The sequence below is a fragment of the Nyctereutes procyonoides genome, unplaced genomic scaffold, assembly GCF_905146905.1.
Source record: "Nyctereutes procyonoides isolate TBG_1078 unplaced genomic scaffold, NYPRO_anot_genome, whole genome shotgun sequence".
In the NCBI taxonomy this organism is placed as follows: domain Eukaryota; kingdom Metazoa; phylum Chordata; class Mammalia; order Carnivora; family Canidae; genus Nyctereutes; species Nyctereutes procyonoides.
This window is the reverse complement of record NW_026575020.1, coordinates 24,434,553-24,460,186: the sequence shown is the minus strand read 5'-3', so window position 1 is coordinate 24,460,186 and position 25,634 is coordinate 24,434,553. Positions and strand designations below refer to the sequence as shown.

At 35.0% G+C, this 25,634-nt stretch overlaps 1 protein-coding gene and 1 non-coding gene across 2 annotated transcripts in view; one reads left to right on the top strand and one right to left on the bottom strand.

Annotated features, from left to right (window-relative positions):
• NLK (nemo like kinase) overlaps nt 1-25,634 on the bottom strand; it is a 161,789-nt gene that overhangs the window by 49,759 nt on the left and 86,396 nt on the right. Inside the window, exons 2-3 of the mRNA XM_055334265.1 lie at nt 19,521-19,650; nt 10,313-10,368 (exon numbers count right to left, since the gene is read on the bottom strand). Coding sequence (XP_055190240.1) covers nt 10,313-10,368; nt 19,521-19,650 — 186 coding nt within the window. The remainder of the gene's footprint in view (nt 1-10,312; nt 10,369-19,520; nt 19,651-25,634) is intronic.
• LOC129518249 (U6 spliceosomal RNA) lies at nt 21,205-21,307 on the top strand. Its single transcript, XR_008666153.1, has one exon. It is a non-coding gene; the product is annotated as a U6 spliceosomal RNA (small nuclear RNA).

Genomic DNA, 25,634 nt, shown 5'->3' with positions numbered 1-25,634 from the left:
CAACCACAAACAGCATTCTGAAGGGAAGACAAGCCTCTCAATGTGAAGCTACAGATGCTTCCTTACCTACCCAATGTTACCCATTACTAATGAAATTCATTTTTGGTTAAAGATTTTAAAAGTCAAAGTTATTAAAAAGAGTTATGGAGGGCAGGGAGAATTCAAAATATACAGAGAACAAAAATCTCTAAGAAGAAAGAAACTAGGAGAGGTATATCAGAGAAGTCAGTACTTTTTATGGCAGTGAAGAAGAGATGAAATAAAATGGTGGTCCAATTAAAGGGGTCTGCTTCTCTGACAAGAAAGATTTACTGTATGTCAATTATATCTTTATAAAAAGGTAGATCTGATATAGTGCCTTATTCATCTGTTCAGATGCCCACTTTCTAACATTTATGTAATGAATGATCTAATATACACTTAGATGTGCCACCTATTAGCACTGTTCCACACTATTATAACAGCTATGCAGAGGGAGTTACATGGATTCACAAACATGAAATCAGATACTGCCTAAAACTTTGTGGGAAAATAAAAATTCAACTGGAAATACTAAAAATAGATTTATCCTACTAATAGATCATTGATCTTGTATGGCTCCTATAAGAGAAGGACTAGAGAAAATGTTTTATTCTATGAAATCTTTAAGCATCAGGTAAGTCTTCCAAACTAGTTTCTTGGGAAGGAGTGAAAGGCAGAGGCTTTTTCTGCTTAGAAAATTTGGTTAATTCTCTAGTGTTAAACAGATTACCCTAGTATTCTAATTATCTGAAAATCATCAATCATCCCCAATTGAACCATGAACCCTGTAAGGATAACAGCAATGGTCATTACACATCATACTACCCTACTACTACCTCTGTCTCGAGGGTAAAGTTCTAAAGTTAGGGCATAAAATGAACACTATCACAAAAAATTATCAGGGAAGATGTCATGTTGGAGACCAATATGTCAAACATTAAATTCAACAGTACTGTGTTCTCTGGAGTTGAAACAGTGCTGCTTTCTTTTGACTGAACCCCATATGAAGCAGCTGGCTCTTGTTAAGGGGTCATACAATATAAAACTACCTCTCAAAGCATCATGCTCAGTTTGGTGAAATTCTCTCACTAGGGAAGCCTATGGGAGCTGAAATTACCTGAGGAAACAGCACGTTCTTGATTCCTAGCTCATGCTCACTCTGGAAAATCAGCTAAATGAATGGAACTGGACATAAATCAATTATCTTTTAGTCAGGTTTAAAAATTGAAAGAATATATGAAACAGATATTTTGGGTGATTAGTTCAAGGCCCCAAGTCAAAGACACATAGCCTTAAACTTCTGATACTTCACTTTAAATCCTTTCCACTGTTGTGTCAGAATGAAAATAAAGTTGGAACTTTTTTCTTAAAATATATTCTAACTTTCTTAAAGATTAAACAGAAGATGAATTATGTCCTGAAGTTTTTAAAGATTGGTAGATCAATCACAGTTAATTTGGTCATCAAAAAGCATTTATGATGAATATATGAAGAACACAAACATGATTCTGAAAGCAGTCCACATGTAAAGACCTAACAAGTGGAGACAGAGTAAGCTGCTTCCATCTCCCCCATTTTCCAGGCTATGGTTGGTCCCACTGCTATTGTTCAAAGACCTCCCCTTTAAAAAAAAGAAAGAAAGAAAGAAAGAAAGAAAGAAAGAAAGAAAGAAAGAAAGAAAGAAAGAAAGAAAAGAAAGAAAGAAAGAAAGAAAGAAAGAAAGAAAGAAAGAAAGAAACCATAACTGAAATTAATTCCATAGTTTATCCTTGTCTTTTCTAGCAGCTTTTATAATAATCCAGATCTTAGCTAGGTGACACAAACAGCTGGTTCACATGTGCACATTTAAAGTTCCTTACGTAGTCACTGTACCTTCAACATTCAGGCTGATAATTATTCTGGTGCTTTAGCCTAGTGGATCCCAACCTGGAGGAGCACATTCAGATCACTGGGGAGAGCTTTTCAAAAATACTTACTGATGCTGAGAACCAAACTCAAACCAATTAAATAAAAATGTAGGGTTTGAACTTTTTTTTTTTTTAAAGCTCCTTAGGTGATTTTAATGTGCAATCAGGGCAGAGAATCTCTACTCCTCAATTTCTCAACCATCTGAACCCTAAGGACTTTATTATTTTACTCCATCCATCTACCTTAAAGCATGGCTCTACTTTCTATCTTGAAGCAACAACTTGTTCTAACTACAAATTCCTTTCTTGGAATACAATCTCCACATTCTAACCACACTATTACTCCTGCTGAACCTGTTGATTGCTAACACCCCAACATCTGTCTTTGGATCTTGCCTCTCCTTTCTTGGAGTACACCAATTCCTCTTCTGATGTCAACTTCTCTGTCAATGTGGCCAGCCATTCTGTGACGTTCTAGGGACGTTCCTCCTGGTTTTTCATTTTCTTGCCAGGCCTCTATGAATACGCAACTAACCATCAATATTAAAGCCCAGGCTGTTGAGTACATGGCTAAAGAGGTCCCAATCAATTGCCAAGAATCCTTCTGTTCAGGGAGCCCCAGTGGCGCAGCAGTTTAGCGCTGCCTGCAGCCCGGGGTGTGATCCTGGAGACCCTGATTGAGTCCCACATAGAGCTTCCTGCATGGAGCCTGCTTCTCCCTCTGCCTGTGTCTCTGCCTCTCTTTCTGAATAAATAAATAAATATTAAAAAAAAATCCTTCTGTTCAACTTTCTTGGTCTACACAACAGTAGCTGCCTCTCAGCCCTAAGAGTTGCGACCTTTTTATGGTTTTTTTTTTTTAATTGTGGTAAAATATACATAATGTGGTGTCCCACTCCATCAGATGCAGGCTCCCAAATGTGGGACGATGATCAGGTGGAAGCCGGTGGCGTGGGGGATGAAAGGATTCACCCAAGGCAGAACACGGGAGACAGAAGTTTATTGAATACACTGCAAAGTGGTGGAGGGACAGGACAGCAAAGACTGTCTGCAAAGAGGCAGTGAATGGGAACTGTATTTAAAGTAGGAAGTGAGGAGGTATGGGGACTATGGAATTTTCTCCTTTTGGGTAATTGCACCTGGTTGTAAGTAGCCCATTGGTCAGTTAGGGACTATGGATTTTTTGAGCTAGGTTGCCTGATGGGTCTGTATGTATTCAGCCAGGTGGTCACTGTGGGCCTTTTTACCTTGAGCAAGTTTCTATTACTCAAGTCTGTCGTCTAAAAGTGGCCTCTACCCATAACATAAAATTTACCATTTTTACATGTACAATTCAGTGGCATTATGTACATTCACAATGTTGTGTAACTATCACCACTAATTCTAGAACTTTCTCATCATCCCAAATAGAAACTTTGTTAAAACAAAACAAAATAAATAAAAAGAGTTAAATTTATAAGTTTTTTTAAACTTATAAAGGACATTTCCAGTCTTGTCATTCTCATTAAAAAATCTTTCATTGTGCCTTCAAATTCCTACTGAATAAACATAAATTTTCTTAGTTTAACATTCAAGGTCCCCTCCCCATGATTTGCCCCAACTGGTTTAATTTCTCATTATACATGATGCTAAACTCTAGCCAACTGGATGATTTGTCATTCCCTAAAAGATGCTCCTGATACTTAAGTCTCTCCATCTGGAATGAATATCCACCCTCCTCAATGCTACCTATCCAAATTCTTCTCATCTTTCAACCCTCATCTGAAATGCCATTTTCTTCATGAAGTCTTACTGTTTTTAAATTCTGCCTGAAAAATTCTTTCTTTTAAAGTTCCATACCGGGGATCCCTGGGTGGCTCAGCGGTTTAGCACCTGCCTTCAGCCTAAGGTGTGATTCTGGAGTCCCGGGATCAAGTCCCACATTGGGCTCCCTGCATGAAGCCTGCTTCTCCCTCTGCTTGTGTCTCTGCCCCTCTCTCTCTGTCTCTTGTCTTTCATGAATAAATAAATATTTAAAAAAATAATAAAGTTCCATACCACCTGCCCATATTCTTTTGGCACTTTCTACTATATATGATGATTATTTCTTTACATCTTATCTCACTCCATAGACTCTATTTGTTAAGGAAAGCACTAATAGGCAGCAGGGAATTAAGAGCACTCCTGGTTCCCTGGATCAGCTGAGTCATTTCTTAGTGAATTTGGATGAGTTATTTACCTCTTTGAGCTATAGTGTCTTCATCTGTAAAATGGAGATAAGAGTCGGGTATTTAGAACAGTGCTTGGTACATTAAATGCCAAAAAAAAAAAAATTAAACAAATGAACAGTTTGTATCTTCCACAGAGATTAGTATAATGTTATGTACAAAGTATTGCTAAATGTTTGGCTGAACGAATAAATAAGGCAGACTAGATACTACATAAGTGACAAAGTCAGGAATTCAGCTGGATTTTTCTGGTACCTTTTCCTTTGTTTTGCCTTTCTCTGTTTCTGTCTAGGCTTCAGGGGTAAGGAGCCAGAATTGGTAAGACAGTGGGTAAGCAAGTTTTTGTTTCAAGTCATCAAATGCTTTTCAAGTAATCCAGCTTGGACACTAAAATGGGAATGAGTGAAAATCATACCCCCAATGCTCTCAGAATAGGCTAATTCTTTTATATTACTACGCTTCTCAATCTATATTATAATTATTATTTATATGATTGTATCCCCTGCTAGATTACAAATTGAAGGGAAGACACTATCTTATTCCTTCATTTAGCAAACATTTATGTGGCACTTACTATATGTTAGGCACTATTCTAATAGTTGGGAATACAACAATAAGCATAATAGAAAAACAAATTCTGGTTCTAGGCACATAGTTGATGCAAGAGTGCACTTACATATATATATATATATATATATATACATATTTCATTTGGTTTGTTCTTTGCAATTCACAGACTCCTAGAATTCCCTGAGGGTTATAGAGCTATTTCATAGCACCAGGGTATCATGTATTGTGTATTCTTTAAATTACAAAATGTTTCTATAAAATACAGTATACAAATACTATCAGTTAAAATTAAATGACTACATCTGAGGAACCCCAAACTACATTACTGCTCACCAAGGATGCTAACTGGTCAAAATAGGCATGGAGGTTCCCCTACTGCCTTTTTGACAAGAGATTCCCCATTTAACAATGCCTACAAAGGCCAAACCTATTATCTGAATAAGGACACTTCTGAAAGTAAAAGGAGGAACTTATTAATTATACAGGACCATCAGGTAAAATCCAGGGGCCCTGACAAACCAGACACATGGTTGCCCATTAGACTTCTCATTTCCACTGGGTTTTAGGCTGTAATTGCTTCTAGCACAGAAAACTTGTACTATCCATATTCTTCTCCATAAGACACTAAGATTATGTTTCAAGTCAAAAGTAAACTTTTCCCAAGGCAAGTCAAATTTTTATTTCCAATCCATCAGGTATCCTGTACTTTCTGGGAAAAGGCATGTTTATGTGCAGAATTCAGAATCCTGACTAAAGCATGATAAATGATTTTCAATCAAATAATTACAACTGGTTTCTCTTGGGTCAAATTTCAGTAGGCTCAAAGTAACTAAGTGCCAAAGTGTTTTCATAAAGTTTTCCAAACAGAAACTCAAAGTGCAAAACGGATGTGATCCTCTAACAGCTAAAAGTTCAGTTAAAAAAATACATAATTTGGGGGGATGCCTGGGTGGCTCATCGGTTGAGTGCCTGCCTTTGGCCCAGGGTGTGATCCTGGAGTCCTGGGATCGAGTCCCACATTAGGCTCCCTGCATGGACCCTGCTTCTCCCTCTGCTTGTGTCTCTGCCTGTCTTTCTCTCTCTCTGTGTCTCTCATGCATAAATAAAGTCTTAAAAAAAATACCTTGATGGGTTGTTTAAGAAAAAAAATACATAATTTTTCCTACAGAATATATTTTCCAGGTTGATACATCAGATTTTAAAAATATGAAAATAGAAAAGTTACAAGATACAGAGATCATGGTAGATTATTGTTCCTTCCATATTGGACTCCTGCTAAATCTGTTGTACCCTATAGGTAGATTAATAAACAGTCATAATCTAGATAGTTTTTTAAAAGCTGCTTAAGGAGCTATCTAAAGATGCATGGTCTGAAAACTCAAGCCAAACTTTTGGTGGGCACTGATGCAATCATTTTATTACAGCTTCAGGGAAAAATGTATGATTAACTGTATGATACTATATGCTTATACTCCAATTGTATATATGATTACATAAAAAATTCATAGACTTCAGGTTTTCTAAAATGATATTAACTGTTAAGTCAATGTAGAGAGATCTTAAAATGTTTCTGTACTAACAGTTACATATGGAATATAACAGCACAATTTTTTAATCTTAGAAAAAAGTGCAGTGATATGGTACTGTATGTAAAATGGAAGGTTATTTAAAATTATTTCTTTCCTTTAACAAATAATAAGAGAAATATATATTCTTGACTCTAAAAACTATTCTTTTATCAGCTAAGTAAATATTAGAACATCCATTAGATGCACAGCAACATACTTAGAACTTACCTAAAATGACAGAGCCTCAAAACAGACCTCAGTTTCTTCAATGTATAATTCCATGATTATACATTTAAAACTCAAAATATTATCCGTTCTAAAATCTCCAATGACACAACAGTCTTCCAATTAAAAAAAAAAAAGCCACAGTCTAAAACCATGAGTAATATGTATATGCCATGTTTTTGAGATACTACAGATGGAGCTGCTGACACAGATGAATAATACATTAAGTTGAAAATCAAATACTAACTTGAGGTATTATTAATCTTCAATATTTTTATATTTTGATAGTAAGTTTTCTTATTTCTCAGAGGGAAACTGAGGGAAAAATTTTTTTTGCATTGGCTACAACAAATTCATCTGTATTAAAAAGTACAGGACATAGAAAACTTTCTATTAGGATATTAAAAGAATCACCAAAGGCAGAGCTTGTATGTAATTCAGGCATTTCTTACATTTCCATTTAATAGCTATTCTAAAACACAAATTTTTTGTATCCTATACTCCAAGCTAAACCATGCCTCCCAACAAAGTCTTTATAATCCTGGGGCAGCTATAGGAATAATTCCTTTTTATGTTAAAAGGATTCACTGTTTTCCAAGTAGCCCCACCCCTGGAAAACACCCTTTTTCTGTGCATGATTTTATATATAGCTAAAAATTATACAACAGAAAACAAGAATAGTTGAGGTTTAGGTTTGAAAGACTCTTCTGTAGCTAATTACTATGAAAGCAACAGGTGTCAATTTTTTAACTGGAAGGTAAAAAAACTAAATAAGAGAGTAAAACAAACATTTATGTAAATGGTATACCAGATGGTTCCACAAATATCTTATGGCAAAGACTTTTAATTAAACATTCACAAACAATCCTGGGGAGTGGAATTGCATAGAAACATTATGCTAACTAATAAAATGGGCTGAAATCAGCCACCAACAGGTACTATACTACTTATGTCATTCATGGTTTTATTTATTTATTTAGTTAGTTAGTTTTTTTCATTTGTGGTTTTAAACCATAACTATGCTAACTTTCTCTTTGCAAATATTTGAAATAATAATCAATCAAGGATCTCTCAGACTCCAATTATGGTAAATACTAAGTGATTGAGAACTCCTAGCTTTTAGAAGAAGCACAGTTTTTAAAGGAATAACAAACCCAAGTATACAAAATTAATGCCTGATATAAACAATTCATGCTTGAACTCTAAGACAGAAAATGAATATCATGAATTAGCTAAGTACCCAGGGAAGAGAATCTAAATATATCTGGCAGTTATTTAAATATATCCATATTCACCAATTAATTATCTGAAAACATTCTTTCCTCATAGATGGCCTACATGCAGGGGTCAACTCAGTAGCTCTAGGCTGCCCAAACCCCACATATTCCAAGAGTCTTTAGGACTGGCTTAGGACCAACTCCTGGGAAATAATCTTTGAGCCCATGCAATGTTCTGCCTCATAAGAGTATCATAGTATACTTGGGGCTTTGGTCACATCAGACAGTTTATGCTAACAATATGATTTATCGTGACACCAGTGTTTGTATGCCTGGGGCAGTGGGCCAGCTGTATTAGTTTAACCTCTGGGTGGGGAAAGAGGAGGGCTGCTTACTGAGTAGCTAAGGTCAGTCATGTAAGTGCTCTAGGCCTACCTGATTAACCTCCAATAAAAACCCTGGACACTAAGGCTCAGGTGAGCTTCCCTGGTTGACAACATTTGTCTGTGTTATCATACACTGTTGCTGGGAGAATTAAGCAAGATCTGTGCAATTCTACCAGGAAGCCAAGTGGAACTTTGCACCTGGTTTCTCCTGGACTTTGCCTTATGTACCTTTTTCCTTTGCTGATTTAATCTGTATCATTTTGTTGTAATAAACTAAAGCCATGATAGAACACCTTTCCTGGATCTTGTGAGTTCTTTCAGCAATTTACCTGAGGGTGATCTTGGGGACTCCAACACAACCTATAATACAATAAAATTCTTATTTAATAAAGAAGATTTCTTCTAATTTCAAGGTTTGTTGTCAGCAACCTCATTTCCAAACACGTAGAAATAGCATTACACATCCATAGGAATACCTTCTAATATGTAGGTTCTTTTTTGGCCAACTAAAAGGATAAAGGTGACTTGGCCAGGTATAGGAAGCAACTTCTGATAAATGATGTAAGTGTGGCCCCACTACCACTATTTCCTTTCTTCAACGAGGCCCTGAGGAATCTTTAGGGAGTCTTTGGAATGGAATCATCAATGCTTTCTCCTCAGTTGTTACTTCTGATCTGTACTTGAGGAGAAAAGAACTTTCTCAATTCTTCTATCCTCAGGGTAATTCTGTGCTTTTAAAAAACAAAGCATATGTCAAGAACCACCTGACTAGGCCCAAGATCTCAGGTATACAAAGATACTCTTATCAGCCAAAATCTAGTCAAGACACATCCTTTCTCTGGAAAGTGCAGGGTTGGAGCACCCCAAGTACACTGAGCTAAGTATTAATTCCATAAAAGATGCATGGGTTAAAATAGCACCAATGATTACAGCATTCAAGAGCTTTAGGTTTATCAGATCACAACAGCCCAGCAGTGTTGATCAATGACAGTTCTATCACCTTATAACATTTCCCAATTCCCCAGTCAGCTTCGCCATTCTTTCCCTTAGGGAAAGAGAATTATCAAAGATAATTGTGTAGTATAGAATTACCTACCACCTGTTTAAGAATGAGATTTTTATCTCACTGCTAAGTCAGAAAAAGTATCTTGCTTTTATACAGGTTTTCATTCTAAGTCATAGTCCTAGTGTTAATAAAAAGCCTAGAGTAAATAAACTATACTGTCATGAGCTCACCGAATTCAATGATTTAGGACTCCCTGTCTTTCACTTAAAGTTTTACCTAGTTAAATGCAGAATGGTAAATGGTAATGCTTTGCCTGGGGCTAACCTATGTCCCAATTTTTATTTTCATGCACAGTCCCAGGAACAAATACCAGGCATTATTTTACAGTTCATTATTATCCATGATAGCTACCATACTATGCTTACACATTAACAGTAGTAATATAATGTTAAAGCCTCTATCCTGAAAGAATCACATAGATAGGAGTTGAAATAAAGACCATAGCGTCAAACCATCTGGAATTGAACCTCAATCTCAATACTTACTAGCTCTGTGATCTTGGTCAAGTTTTTTTTTTTTTTTAATCTTTTGTGCCTCAATTTCCTCTTCTGTAAAACGGGAATAATCATAGTGTCTTTCCCAGATGACTGCTATAGGGATTAAATAAACTCCTATGTGTAAATAACTTAGAATTGTGCCTGGTAGCTGATAAAAACTTACATAAGTAATGACTCTTACCAGCACCATCACCACCACCATTATTCCAAAGAACTCGGGATTCGACTTACATTATCTCTTTAATTTTCACCTTACTCAAGTGGTAGAAAAAAGGGGCAGTATTAGACCTCTTAACTGATAGGCAGCTGGTATATAGCAACAAGAGTACTTTCTTGAGTTTCATACAACATAGCTGCCTCACTGTGTTCATCTGTAAAATGGGGATGGAAATAAACTATCTCATAAGGCTGTGTGGAGATTAAGTAAAATATGACCTCCAAAGTTCTGTTTTATGGTATCACAATTCAGGATATATTGATAACACTGCTGTCAGATACTTGGGATTTCAAAATTACCTGATTCCAGGTACTCAACCACTTCTGCAAGGATGAGATTTTATACACCTTAAAGCATAAACCCCAAAAGGTGCTACAAGAATAAATTAACAAAAAATTGTCCCCTTCTTTCACATTCCCTGGTTAGGATACATTTCTTCAAAATAGTCAATGTGTGGAGGTTGGAGTATGTCAAGGGCAGAGAGTACCTAAGGGAAAAAAAAAAAGTCAAATTTAGAGAACTAAAAAGGAAGCAAAATAAGACATAAATGCAAGTAAATACTATAAATTCTCTAATGAGCTAAGGCTTAGTTACAATTGCCCACTGAGGTCAACTAAATTTATCAGTCAGGAAACAGTCCTAAGCATTCAGATGGATTTGTAAACTTACTATGTAAAAGACAATTCTATCTAAACTAAAATGAGAGGGGCAATTGGGTTCTACTACATGCTACCAGACACCTGCACGGAAAGTGTGTTGAAAAGAGTTGCCCTATTTTTAACAATCAGTGTTGCTCTAAGAGCATGAGGAGACACACCTACCATTCATTCCTTTACTCCTTCCTCTATGTACTTAGAATGTTTACTAAGTACATTCTACCTGGCAGGCAATGTGGTAGGCTCTCTGGTTATATTGATAAACAAAAGTGATACCATCCTGCTTTCATAATTAGTAGAGAGGAAGGTATTAAACAAACAAGCCAACAGTTGCACAATAATATAATTATGACACATATTATCTGAAGGGTAAAAGTCAAGAGGAATGGGGACAAAAAGTTTCCCTGAAGTAACACTAGGAGGTAAAGGCTGAACAGGAGTTGGTCAGGATATGAGTAGGTAATGTAAAGGCACTGAAGCAAGAAGGAACCAGGCAAATTCTAGAAACATAAATGCCAGTGCTTATGGAACATAGAGGGTGGGAGGAAAACAGACTGGGATAAAATAGAAGAGGAAGGCAGGAGATATATCACATAAAAATCTCTTCAAATTTTGTTAAGCATTTTGGATTTTATTCCAAGTACAAAAAAAGAAGTCAGTCACCAGGGTAGAAAGACTTTAAGGCATCTGAAATTCAAGTCCTTTATAAAAGTAGCATACTAACAAAGTCACTTCTGCTTTGAAACATAATAAATAGGCCTACTTCCCCTACCAGCTGTCCAGCTATTCTTTTAAGTTCCATCTATGATGTCACACTTAAAAATTTGAACATAATCTAACTAATGAGAAATCTGAGGCTCAAAGAATATGGAAGAAGTTATTTAATAGGAAATAAATAAACTGTGTGGTACAAGTTCAAATTTTCTATCTTTAGCCAAATTTTCAAGAAAAAAAAATTTATTATGGAAAATTTCAAACATGTAAAAGTGAACAGAATAGTATCAGGAATGCTCACGTAATCAATACCCATTCTTAGTAACCTACATATGGCCATGTTATGGCATCTATACCTCCACTCTATCTATATAATTCTGAAGCAAATACCAGACTTGTTTCAGCCATACATCAGTAAGTATTGCTAAAAGATGAAAACTTTTATTTATTAAGTAACATGGGGCTTGAACTCATAACCCTGAGATCAAGACCTTAGCTGAGATCAAGGGTTGGATACTTAACCAACTGAACCACTCAGGCACCCCAAAGATTAAAAACTTTTAAAAAATATAAATAGTGGAAGGGATTATAAGGCAAAGGAGAGGAACTAAGTGGGAAAAATTAGAGAGGGAGACAAACCATGAGAGACTCCTAATTCTGGGAAACAAAAAGGCTGTGGAAAGGTAAGTGGGTGGGGGGGATGGGGTAACTTGGGTGATGGGCACTGAGGAGGGCACTTGATGGGATGAGCACTGGGTGTTATGCTATATGTTGGCAAATTAAATTTAAAAATGTAAAAAAAAGTTGAAAAGAGATTTAAAAAAGCTCACCTCAAATGCAAAAAAAAAAACCTAAAAATATATAGCTATCAAATTAAAAATTTTATGTTTTTTAATACTATCAAATATCTAGTTCTCAAACTTCCAATTTTCTTTCCTTTTTATAAGTTTTTTAGTTTACATCAGGAGCTAAGTAAGATTTACATATTATGGTTGATCTGTGTTTTAAGTTATAACCTATCGATTTCTTTTTTTCCCTTGCAATTTACATATGAAAGAAACCCTGCTCATTTTTTTAGCCAAGCATTTGTCACTTTAAAGTTCTAAATTAAGCTAAAATCTGTAATGAAAAAGCCTTTACTCACTTTAAAGCCAGTTACACATAAAAGTTTGAAAATAGTTTAGATGTTTTATAAAGAATCTTGATCTTTTCTTTCTGAATTAAAATGTTCATATGTAGAATCTTGGTATAAAGGAAAGATAACATATTTTTCAGTTTCTTCAAAAAATAATTTTTATCATATAAAAGATAAATTATTTCATTCCTACAAATTAAAAACACTATAATTAGTTAGTGTCACAAATTCACGCAAGTTCATTTCTCATTATGCGATAGAACATTTTTTAACATGAATATTTGATGTTTGAGGGAGGCAGAAATTAGTGTTTTACTTGACATCTTTCGGACTCTCAACTCTGTATCTGAACAACATACATCCTGTCTTGGGGGAAACCAGAATGCAATGAGTGACAGCGTCCATTAGACAAAGCTATTTTACACTTCAAATCTATCTCCTATAATTAGAGGTTATCTAGAGAAAGTGACAACCATACATTTTAAACCTTGATGGAGAAGAATGAGGCTTTCTTATTCCAGATTTGATGAGGCTTTTTGTGGAAAAGGCATATAAAACAGGGTCAGACATTTGCACTAAAGCATTTAGCTGTGATTGTTAGCTTTAAAGGTACAATATTTTAAACTCTGCTTCGAATTTTTTTTTTTTTTGCTTAGAATTTTTAAAACGCCTGTTGTTTTATATTACTGTTATTTTATCTCAAAATGTGTATCAGAGGATGGCATTCCACAGTGTTTCCAGGGGGGCAAAAACAGTGCTTTTAGATCAGTAGAAATGATCCAGGAATCTCAGAAGTAATGTAAATAAGTGAGAAGGAATAGTACCAGTTTCAAACTCTAGACTTCATGCCTGACTTCCCATTTAAATAGCCTGAGTCCTTCTATAACCCCACTATTATTTGTGGGAATAAAGTGTGTGAGATTAGCCTTATGATGTAAATAGGAGACTCTTGTAAAGACTTTGACTTGTAAGGAGTCAGAGTAATCTAAAATACCACCAACTCTTCTTTTTTTTTTTTTTAAGATTTATTTATTTTGTTCCGAGAGAGAGAGAGAGAGAGAGAGAGAGAGAGAGAGAGAGGAGAGAGAGAGAGAGACTGAGAGGCAGAGACACAGGCAGAGGGAGAAGCAGGCTCCATGCAGGGAGCCCGACATGGGACTCGATCCCGGGTCCCCAGGATCACACCCCAGGCTGCAGGCGGCGCCAAACCTCTGTGACACGGGGGCTGCCCAACCACCAACTCTTCAAAGGATCTCAAATATAAAAAAAAAAAGGCAAGCAGACTTGTCTAATTAAAAAAATGAAGTAAAACACTTCTGTAAATAATGGTCATAACCAAACAGTGTCTCAGCACATTTCTCTAATCTTTTAAGAACTGGACAAAAGCCGATTATGCACTTTTTTTTAGAATTTTAACTTCTGTTAAAGTTAACAGAAGTTAAACTTCTGTGATGTTAAGATTCACTATAAATTGGTTATACAATGCATAGTGGCTTTTTTTCTTAGCCCTTTACCAATAAAACTACTGTAAGTAATCTTAATCCTAAATATAAATACTAGAAATTTAACTGTTCATAAAGACCAGTTAAATCCCATGTTTAGCAAAGGAGCTTCCCCATTCTTACTCCCCAATAGATTTTAAGTTCTTTAAAGTAGAGACTATGTAATTACAATCATTTTAATAGTTATAAAATAAAGTATGCCAATCCTAAGTGTAAATTTTGATTAATTTTACACAAAGTAGATAGTATGATGAATTTTTACTCTGTGGTTAGAATCTGCATCAAGAAGTTAAATATTTCAACATCCTAGAAGGCCCCCTCATCCCTTTCTGGTCAAAACCCATCCCTGCTCAGAGGTCACCACTATTTTTATTTCCAACAGATTCGTTTTGCCTGTCCTTGAAATTTTTAGTGAATTGAATCACGAAGAATTATGTCTTTTGTGTATATCTTTTTTCCTTTACTGTTATGCCTATGAGATTCAACCTTGTTGACGTGTGGATCAGTGGTTCATCCTTTTTATTGGTGTAGTATGTGAACGGAATGTAACACAATGTACTCATGTAGAGTACTACTGGCCGACATTTGGGTTGTTTCCAATTTCTAGGTATTATGAAAAAGCAGATTTGAACACTCTTGTACATGTCTTTTGATGGATATATGATTTGTCTTGAGTATACTGAGGAACAGAACTGCTGAACTGCTGGGTAGGTATGTATTTACCTTTAGTAAAAACTGCCAGTTTTCTTAAGTAGTTTTACAAATTTACACTCTTACCAGCAATGTTAAGAACTTCAGTTGATTTGCATTCTTGTCAACAGCAGGTATTGTCAATCTTTTTGATTTTAGCCATTCTGGTGGGTATATTAGTATCTCATTATGCTTTTAGTTTACCTTTCTCTGACAACTAATGACTTCGAGCACTTTGTCATATGCTTATTAGCTATTTGGTTATCCTCTTTTGTCAAATTCCTAAGTCTTTTACTAATGGGCAAGAGTTCTTAATTTGTAGAAGGTATTTGTAAGATATATGATGTTTAGATACAGAATTTATAATTAGAAAAATGTCAAGTAAAATACTTCTAATGGTCTTCCTCAGATGCTAAATATTTATAATTGTCTATCACATAATATGTTCTGGAAACAAGTTTTTTGTTGAATGTATGTCTGAGGTCTGTCCTTCCATTCTCTTAACTTGATGAGCATTAGCTCTTAATGCTGTCCAGTTTCAAATTTTTTTTTTTTAAATGGTTAATGCTTGGGGTATCAGGGTGGCTCAGTCAGGTAAACTTGATTTTGGCTCAGGTCATGATTTCAGGGTCGTGAGTTTGATCCCTGCATCAGGCTTCATGCTGAATGTGTAGCCTGCTTAAGATTCCCTCTCCCTCTGGCTGTGTTCCCTGCCTCAATCAATCAATCAATTTTTAAAAATGGCTAATGCTCTTAATGAATTCTTTGCTTATCTTGAAGTCTTAAAGATATTTTCCTACGCTTTATTACAGAAGCTTTATCATTTTACCTTTTACATTTAAGTCTACAATCTATTTTGAGTTAATTTATATATCTGTTGTGAAAGAGACTTTGTTACTTCAAGACTGTCTTGGGTATTTTAGGTCTTTTCCATGTCCATAAACTTTAGAATGTTTGCCAATTTCCTCACGCACATACATACAAACACTGTTGGGTTTTTGACTGGGATTACACTGAATATAGAGCTCAACTTGGAGAGAACATACATATTAACCAAATAGAGTTTTCCAAGTCATGAACACAAGAATGTGTTATTTTAAATACACCAAGAATCTGCCCAGTACCACAAATTTTAGGCAGAGAGCCAGCAAAACCAAATTTATTGAAAAGCAATCTAGTCTACAGCATCCTTTGCCTTTTCACACTCCTTAGCAGCAGAAACATTAGCATTAATAATGTCTGCAGCTAAACAGTATGTCTGCATTCAGGGAAGGGTCCTATTGGCACCAAATCGGTAGGATTCTTTATCCTACTTATGAACTCAAGGCCCTGAGTTAAGTCAGACTATACAAAGGAAAGTGAATCATTTTTCTTTGTCTCTCCTACCTCCTCTTTGTCTTCTCTATTCTCCTAGAGTATATTTCAGAATTAAAAGATTGGAAAAATTAACTCCGAGAGAGATCATTGAGGTTATCATTCCAGACTCAGAGACTTCCTTTTTCTCTCACTTTCATTTACTTACTCATTCTTCAAATAGACTGACTGCTTACTGCACACTTAGTGCTATTGCCTAAGGGCAAGAAAAAGCCCCAGATTTGTATTGCAGGGGATCTTTGTATGAATTAGTGGACCCTAAGGGGGTTCCAAGTGGGTTTTAGAGGACTAGTAAGTCTAACATGACATGAATATTGTGTGTATATGCATCCTTGCAAAAGAGCTTAGCTTTTATCAGAGCTTTCATCAGAGATTCAAAAGAGTACAAAACTGAAAAAAAATCATGCCTTTTCCATGATGATAATATGACAGATAATATGACTGTTACATGTGTGCATAAATGCATGCACAACTGCACAGGTTGGTGAAGTAGAGAATATTTTTGCCAGATTTTAAAATAGCTCAGACTTTGACTAGACTCTAGTGATAAGCCTAGCCAACAACAACCTACAGAAGGTTAAAACCATTACTGTTTTCCTAAGTTACTACATCAAGGTGAATCTATCCTTAAGATGATGAACCAAACGTCCTTTAAAGAAAAAAAAAAAGTGTGTGTGTATATTTCAATCAGTCAGATCAACTAAAATCAATGAATTTGATACAGTGACTTTTTTGAAAACGCAAGCTGTATATACTCAATGTGGGGCTTGAACTCACCACCCTGAGATCAAGAGTCACATGCTCTGCCGACTAAGCCAGCCACACACACCCCTTATGCTGTGACTTTGTAAGTTCCATTCAAAAGAAAATCCAAAGCCTCCCAGGGCTTTGTAGATATTCTCTGACACATTAAAAGCATCCAAATTAAAATTCAACTTTCCTACAATGACCAGGTTAAACTTTCTAAATGCCATTTTCATCATGACATTCTTTTCTTCTCCTTCTTTCTTTTTTTTTTAAATTTTTTTTTATTTATTTATGATAGTCAGAGAGAGAGAGAGAGAGAGAGAGAGAGAGAGAGAGAGAGAGAGAGGCAGAGACACAGGCAGAGGGAGAAGCAGGCTCCATGCATCGGGAGCCCAACGTGGGATTCGATCCCAGGTCGCCAGGATCGCGCCCTGGGCCAAAGGCAGGCGCTAAACCGCTGTGCCACCCAGGGATCCCCTCTTCTCCTTCTTTCAATCAAATCTTAATCTCAAAAGGCTCATCTTAAAGTTTACCTCCTCCTCCATGTTTAAAAGCATCTTTGGGCTTCTAAAGTCCACAACAATTTATCTTTTCCATCATATTATGGCACTTGTGTGGCAGTATTCATCTGAGCTTTAGAAATTAGAGCTCCTCGGGCCTCAACCCCAGAGATTCCAATTTAGTGGGTCTGGGATGAGACCTATGAATCTGGCCTTTTAAGGATCACCTTGGGTGATTATAATATACTTCTAGGTTTGGTTCCCCAGCTTTTTCCATGTACAGAACACAGACTATCTTGCATTAATGCTTAACCATGCAGGCAGTCCTCCCAGAGCACTGTAATCATAGTATTCATTACATTACTAAACTCTTTAAGGATACAAAGCCCTAGAAGCTAATGTAGTTTAGGAATATAGGATGTGTAGAATAAGTGTTTATTGAATTAATGAACATGGTCTCTGAAGCAAGACAGACTCCAGTCTTGTGCCACCCTGACTTTAGGCAAATTACTTAACTCAAAGCTTTGGTTTCCTCCTCTGCAAAGTAAGGATAATAAGCCCTATCTGACAAGACTTTTAAGGATTATATGAATTGTTGTATGGAAAGCACCTAGCATACATTCTGACATAGAGTAACAAGTGTTAAATACATGATCCCTCAAGGACATTTTAAACCTTTTTTGTAACCTCCACATGACCTAGCACTGCCTCTATACAGGACACAATTAATAGACATTTGTTGCCTTAATTACATCAAATACCAGTTGCTACTTAAGAATGGTATTCCATACATACCAGGTTTGTGGTCCTGAGATGCATCCGTAGATCTCAGAGCATAGCTAAATTCATGATATATAAAATAGTGGCACCATATTATCTTCATCTCTAACGTCTCACTTTTGAATATTCCCACAGAAGTCACAAGCGCTCACTTATGACAGAGCTCAGGAGCTCTAATTGATTGCTGTGTTTTGATAGGTATGACTTTCAAGAATTTAGTTTGTTTCTTTTTTACACTACTCACTGACACTATCTTTGTAACTACCTATACCTATAGTTACTCCATAGAAACAAGTCACGAGCAATACTAATATATAGAGATAGCAGCCTATTACACCATCCCTCCTTTATAAAAGAAGCCAAGATAGGTCTGAATATAATAAACCATTGAAATCTTTAGTAAGCAAATTTCTATTGCCTCTTTCAAAAAATTTCTTCACAATAGATCCCTTTACTTGAGTCTCTAACAATGTAAATAAGGTTTGTCCTCTTTAATGTTGGGGTGGTACGCACATCTAAGAAATAAATAACTAAGCAAGCACTAGACATCATCCTAAATCACTTACAAAATTGAGCGACTAGTCATAAAATAGCAACTCGAGTGGTCTTTTCAAAGTCACTGAAACAAACACATTTTTAGCCAGTTCCAATTGACTGAAAGACCGTAATAACTTTTTTAAAAGTTAAGGAAAATGGATGTCAAGAGGAGTTATCAATAAAATGAAATATGCAAGGAGTTTCAAGTAAACATTATCTGTTTGATATTCCTAGTTTTATCAAATACCTCAAACTTCTACAAATTTCTTCTTAAAGTGAGACCTACACTTTGGCCAAAGTTCTACAGGTTCCTGTGCAAAGGAAGCAGATTCATGAGGAATCATTACATTTCTGAAAAGTTTTTATTTTAGCAATTAAAATAACATAGGTTGAGTATCAAATGCAGAACGTGGGCAGGTTTTCTTTTCACATGAAATAAAAAACTCAAGAGTCCAATGCTAACATTCCCAGGCAAATTTTACATGTATCAAACATTTAATTAAGGATTGAAGAGAAGCTATATCTGAAATCACAATGATTCTATTTACCCATGAGTCTTGACATCTCTAAACATAGTCATTAGTAAGCTAACCTATGTTACTTTAACAGCTATACTGTTTCTTAAGAGAAGAAACGGGTTTCCTACATCTTTAAAGTAATCTCGGATTAAAAATATTAAAGGTTAAGAATAAAGCATTTAAAATCAGGGACCAATTATTTCCACTTAAGTCATTCATTCTACATATTATACTCTTTTTATGTTAAATAGTAGTATTGTTCCTCAGCTATTAACATTTGCTTTACATCAATTAATATTATTTATCTGTTGATCAACACATCTTAGAATTCACTTAAACTTGCTCATTGTTCACAAAAAAGTTTAATTTGTCTCAGGTTCCCAAACTTAGTAATTTGCACATTTCCTTTTTAACTCTTTTGCTCTCTACTAACGCAATTAAGCATGCGTAGGAAATAGCCTATCCCAAATACCCAATTAGACTTACATTATCATGTTTAAAAAAACACAACATCTTCAATTCCCGGAAGACCCTTTTGCAAGAGACCAGATTCTGGAAGACGTTGGGCATCTTTTTGAGTGCTACTCTCTTTCCATCTCTTGGATCTGTTACTGACCTAAAGAAGCAATATTTGGGGGAGAAGGAAAAAAAAAAGAGAGAGAGAAATCAATTCTAAACTTTGTTCTTCAATGTTTCAGAGCAGGACAATTATCTTTATCTTAGACTACCCAATCTACTTAACAATGCTTAAGGTATCAGTGAGAAAGAACATTTAAAACAATTATACACTTAAAATCAAAGAGAACGTTTAGCTCATCCCACTTAATTGCCATCCTATTTTTTTTAATCCTCCTCTAAATTTCTATAAATACTTTGAGAGGTCACTTAGCAAAACATCTCAGGTAGGAGGGTTCTTAATGATAAAGCCATTTTAAAGATGAGTGGGGAAGTATAGATTAATACAGCTAAAGTCAAATTAGTTTCATGCTTCATGTTCAGAACCACATTCAAGATGGAAAAGATGTTCATTCAGATACCATTACATTTAGTTCAACATGGAGAAAACAGTTTTATTATTTTGGCTTCTTACATAAATGAACATCTTTTAGTAATATGAATTTCAATCCCACTAGTAGCTGAACAGTGTCTCCTCCTCAGAAGTCCTGAGTGCCAACTTAGGGCTGTAGCTTCTGGGTTATTAAGACCTCTTCCCTTTTGCTTCTTACAAGGCTTTTGGTGTATCAGTTGCCTCCTGTAATTTCTTTTTTTTTTTTCTGTAATTTCTTTAATGTTCAGTGTCCCCCCACCACTTTTTAATCTTTTAGTCTTCTAATACCTGTATAACCAATTTCTTGTATTAAATTTCCCTGTTTGACATACTAGTATGGTTTCCATTTTTCTGACTGGACCCAAATGATACATATTAAATCAGTTAAAGGAAACAAAGCACTAAATTTGTTAAATACGACCAACTGACCATTTTGCAAGTGATTATTCATGAATTATCTTAAAGAAAGCTGGTTTCCTTTCCACCCATCACCTATGACTGGTTGTCCCTGTAGAATTTAATCCTGTCAAATTTATTTTGTTGATTCCTGCCTACCATCTATCAGTTCTAGGTCCAGTCATCCAATGCTTTGGTTACCCCTCCCAGATCTGTGTCACTTAAAAGTCTGTTCTAAAGGTCATCAATGACTTTATCCACGTTATTAAAATTTAGAACAGGACAGAATAGATCTCTGCAACAGTTACAATACTAGAAACCACCCATGAGTCTGGCATCAAATTATTATTCATTAATTACTTATTTACTATAGTATTGTTTATATCATTTATATATTGTATCAGTTTATTTCTTCATCTCATCCACAAGAAATCACTCAAGTTGCCTTCCTGAAAACGAAGCATTCCTATTATCTACTAACCTGTCTAAAAACTATACCAAACTTCTTTATAAATTCATCTTTGTGATCACTACTTCTTTTCCTAAGTGCTTGTGAAACTCTTAAATGGTGCATTCCAGTATATAAACAACACGAGAACTCTATTCTTCCATGGACTCAAAATTTGGTAAAACAAGAATTGTAATTTTTAGATGTTCAGTGACTTAAACTGTAATTCAACTAAGAAGCCTAACATTAGTGATTGCTGCTTAAAAAACACCTACCCAGTGCTCATTTTGGCAACACATAACATAGATTATGAACATAACAAAGATTAGCATGGCCCCTGTCCAAAGATGACATGTAATTTGTTAAGTGCCCCATATTAAAAACAAAACAAAATCAAATCCTAACCCAAATCCACAACACTACCTAAAAAATTCACATAAACTAGGTTAAGTAAAACTGGAAGGAAACTCGGTATAGTATTATATTCAGATTGTTAAAAATATTTTTTTCTGTTTAATACACCACTTCTATAACTAAATACTAGAAGACAAAAATGTCAATGAAATGAAATAGCAAGGAAGGAAAATTGGAACCACACATCGTGAACCACACATTGTGTTTAGTTGTCAATGTCTCTTGAGTCTTCCTTTTGTTTTTCTTGAGTCTTCCTTAATGCAGAATAGTTACTTTAGCATCTTTTGTCTTTCATGACATTGCCATTTTTGAAGAGTATAGGCTACTTATTTGTAGACTGCTCCTCATTTTGGGTTTGTGTGGTGTTTTCTCATGATTAGATTCAGGTTATGCATTTTTAACGTGAATAACGCATAAGTGATGCCTTCTCAGTGCAACTTACTAGGAGGCACATGAATTTTCCCCATTTCTGGTGATTAACTTTGATAACTTGATGAAGTGTCAGTCAGGTTACCACATTGCAAAATTACTATTTTTTCCCTTGACAACTGTGTAACTGTTCTATTCCTCATCAAACTCTGACCCATGACCTTTAGCATCCACTGATGATTTTTCCTGAGTCAACTATTACTGATGTTTGCCGTCTTCAAACAGCTAGTCTACACAATAAATGTTCATTTTAAAAAATGAGTAAGTTGATTTAACACAAGGCCCTTCCCCCAGGCCTCATACAGCAATACTTCCCAACTTCTAACTTTTTTTTTTTTTTTAACTTCTAACTTCTTATTCGTCTTGACTCTACTGTAGTGAGGAGAACTGATCTAAGATAAACCCACTCCTGGCTCAAGGTTAGTACTGAGCCTTGCAATGTTTTAAGGTAAAATTCAAAAGCAGCATTTTATTATTCATGCAAAAGCCAGTCATGCCTGTGGCTGGTAACAATATAACTCTAATGAATGTGAATGGCTGTGCAGTAATTTCACGCCATGTTGAGTTTGTTCTCTCTTAACCTGAGGTAGCAGATGCTTTAGTTCAGCACAAACAGTACCACAGAACACAGATAAGTGTGGAAGCCTGTTACACAGGAATTCTTTTATTTTCTTTGTTACTGAAAGGCTTGCTGTGCTTAGTTCCTCTGCGACAGCAATACCCTGGTTATTCCAACTGTACTTGTTAATGAAGCTCCAGCTGTAGAAATAATAAACAACATTTAGGGCAACTTGCCTCGTTTTAGAAAAAAAGGAGCCATCCCGTGATCAACAGTTCACTTACTGGTCAGTTACTTTCTCTGCTAAATACTGGAAAGCTCTACATAAAACAGTGCATCTGTCATTTCACCTCATTATCTTCATGAGCAATCAAGTTACACTAAAATAAGTATTTACTTCGTAACTTTTAAATCAATATTTGATTCTGTAAACTATATTAAAAATACAGTTCTAAGTGTTGTAAAAAAGAATCCTTTCTTACATCTGCCTGAAGAATATCAATCCTTCTCTAATACTGAGAATACCAGTTTAACTTTTTTTAAAACGGCCAGAAGAATCCACAAGCCATTCTTCAGAGAAATATAGTCAGCCAAAAGAGTGCAAAACCAAAATAGGAACCTTTTTAGATCTGGTGTGGTTGTTTTGTTGTAGAGCTTTCTTAATCCCAGGAAACTCTGACTACTTGCCACAAATCTGCTTAAATTACAGACAAGTAGAAGGATTGGAATGAAACAAGAATGAAGCTTATTGGGGATACATTCTTAAGGCACTAGAACCTAATATTACAACAGCTTTAAATTATAGTATAACTTTAACAACTAAACAAGAATCTCCAAGAAATTATATGTTCTTCATTCATTTTACACGTAGAACCTTTTCCCTACATGGTTTAGTAGTTTTTAAGTTCATGTTTCTGCTACGGGTTTTTATTCAAAGCAAATAAGTAATTTATAATGAGAATGTTTCACTCGGATTGAGAAAATCAGGTTCTTCTATTCACATAAACTTATAATCAGCAATCTTCTATTTTTTTTTTTGCTATACACACTACAATTACTACGTCAACTGTACCAATACAGTATGTATCTCAGTAACAGAACCTCCTAACTAGATTCTAAATATTTAGATTATTGCCTTTGCATTCATTTCCTTAGAAGTTATTTTTACTTGTATTAAGTCAGCTTGAGAAAACAACTGCAAACTATGAGGTGAAATTTCTGACAACAAACGAGTCTAAAAAAAAATTTATATATATATATCTTTTTTGTATCTTAGTCCCTGTTTTATGTTCAGGGACACTATAGGTTAAGAAATAAGGAATTTATTTTTACATCTCTTTGGTCTTCCTAACCAAAATTTTAACAGGCTACAGTTTGTGTACTTTGACAGAATTTAAAGAGTTGCGCATTATTCAGAGGAATAAACCTTCTAGGCTTCCTTGCCTTCACCCAAAAATGCATGAAAAAAGATTCTCATCTTTCATAGTTAGATACTTTGTTCCATCAGTTAGGATTTTCTGATATTTGGTTTTTCTTTTATCTTTATCCAAATTTGGTATTCGCTGAGTTAGCTTTATACATAAGAAAGAGATCCTTTTCCTTTTTTTCAAGATACTTCTACTAAACTGATACTTAAATTTGTTAATCTGATATTATAAGGAGAAAAGACCCTATATAACAGCTAAACCAAAGCAGTGAAATGGTTCATTCTTTTTCTAATATCCTAACATTTCACTATTGATCAGAAAAAGCAAAACATATACATTTAATTGAAAGAGTTACATAAGAGCTTAAACATCCTCTAATTCTGTGATCAAACAAGTATAAATAACAATGATCCCGGCAGGTGAGGCATCCATGGGCCATCCATTCTGATCTGTAGTGAGATAATTAAGGGTCCTGATAAGGGAGGAGAAATAAGACACAAATTATCCAATAGCAGGTTGTCATATTCATTTTCAAATACTTGTTACCAATGGATAAGATCTAACTTTTAAGACCCCAACTCCCCATCAATAATCATAATTAAGTTAAAACATAAGTGCAAAATCCTTTTATACTAATTATTATTGACTCAAGAACACTTTTTTGTTCTTTAGACCATGAATTAATAACTAGCTCCATTCTTGCTGCAGATGCTGGGAAAGACATAGAGATTCTTACTCCTCATTGTCAAGTATCTTTATGAGGAGTAGGACTTGCCTGCAGGAAAGTTGCCACACTGTCTTTTCAGTAGGAATTTTCTCATGTTGGAAAGTGAACATGACACAGCCTAGCCTGCCAAGTATAGGAAGTTTTCATGGCCCACTAGCCACAGTCCTCTCCTAGAAACAGATCCATGAATATTGTATGGGAAGGAGAATCACCTGCAATGAAAGACAGGTTTCTGTATAAAGCCACAAAGGAAAAAAACCAAAACTGTGCCTCCTCCTTACATTTATCAATTTGTGGCAAAAGTCATAAAAGATAACCAAAACAAAACTATGTCACATAAAAATGTGCTTTTAATCCCAATATCTTAAAAGATATGTGCTTAGGAAAAGGAAAACTGAGAAATATAATAAAGATTTCCTTTAAAGAATGGAAATTTTTGTTGCACATTAGGTTTATATAAATGGTAGATACCAAATGAAAGAATGGGTTTATACAGTAGGTTTATAACACATGGTTTTGATGATATCAAAAAATTACAATGAATTCAGAAATGCAAAGTTCACATCATTGGAAAAAATTCGTTTTTAATTACGTATTATTCAATATTTTAGTGGCTAATATTTTAATAATTACTTAAAATATAAGTCCTTATATGCTGTTAAAAGCAAACTGAACATACCAACCAACATACCAGTAAAATGTAATTTTTGAAATAAAAAGAAAAATTTGAATATGGCTTTGAATTATGGTTATAAATCAAATGTCCCTATTTTTTAGGAATGTATACTTAAGTTTATCTATAGGTGAAAAGACATGAGATTTAAGATTTGCCTTAAAATACTTTATCAAGGATTGTTGAAACAAATGAAGCAAATGTTGATAATTATTGAATCTGGTGGTTGGTGTAATGAAGTAAAACTATTAAAGAATGAAGAAACTTGTCAAAATAAAAACATTGAAATAAAAAAAATTAAAGATACTATCTATAATATAAAAAAACATCCAGTATCTGGGATTAAAGTTAACAAAAGCTAAGTAAGCAAGATTTCTACATAAAAAGACTAAAAAACATTAGCAAGAGAAATTAAAGATATAAATGAACGGAGAGACATACCATATTCATGGACTAGAAAACACAATAGTATAAAAATT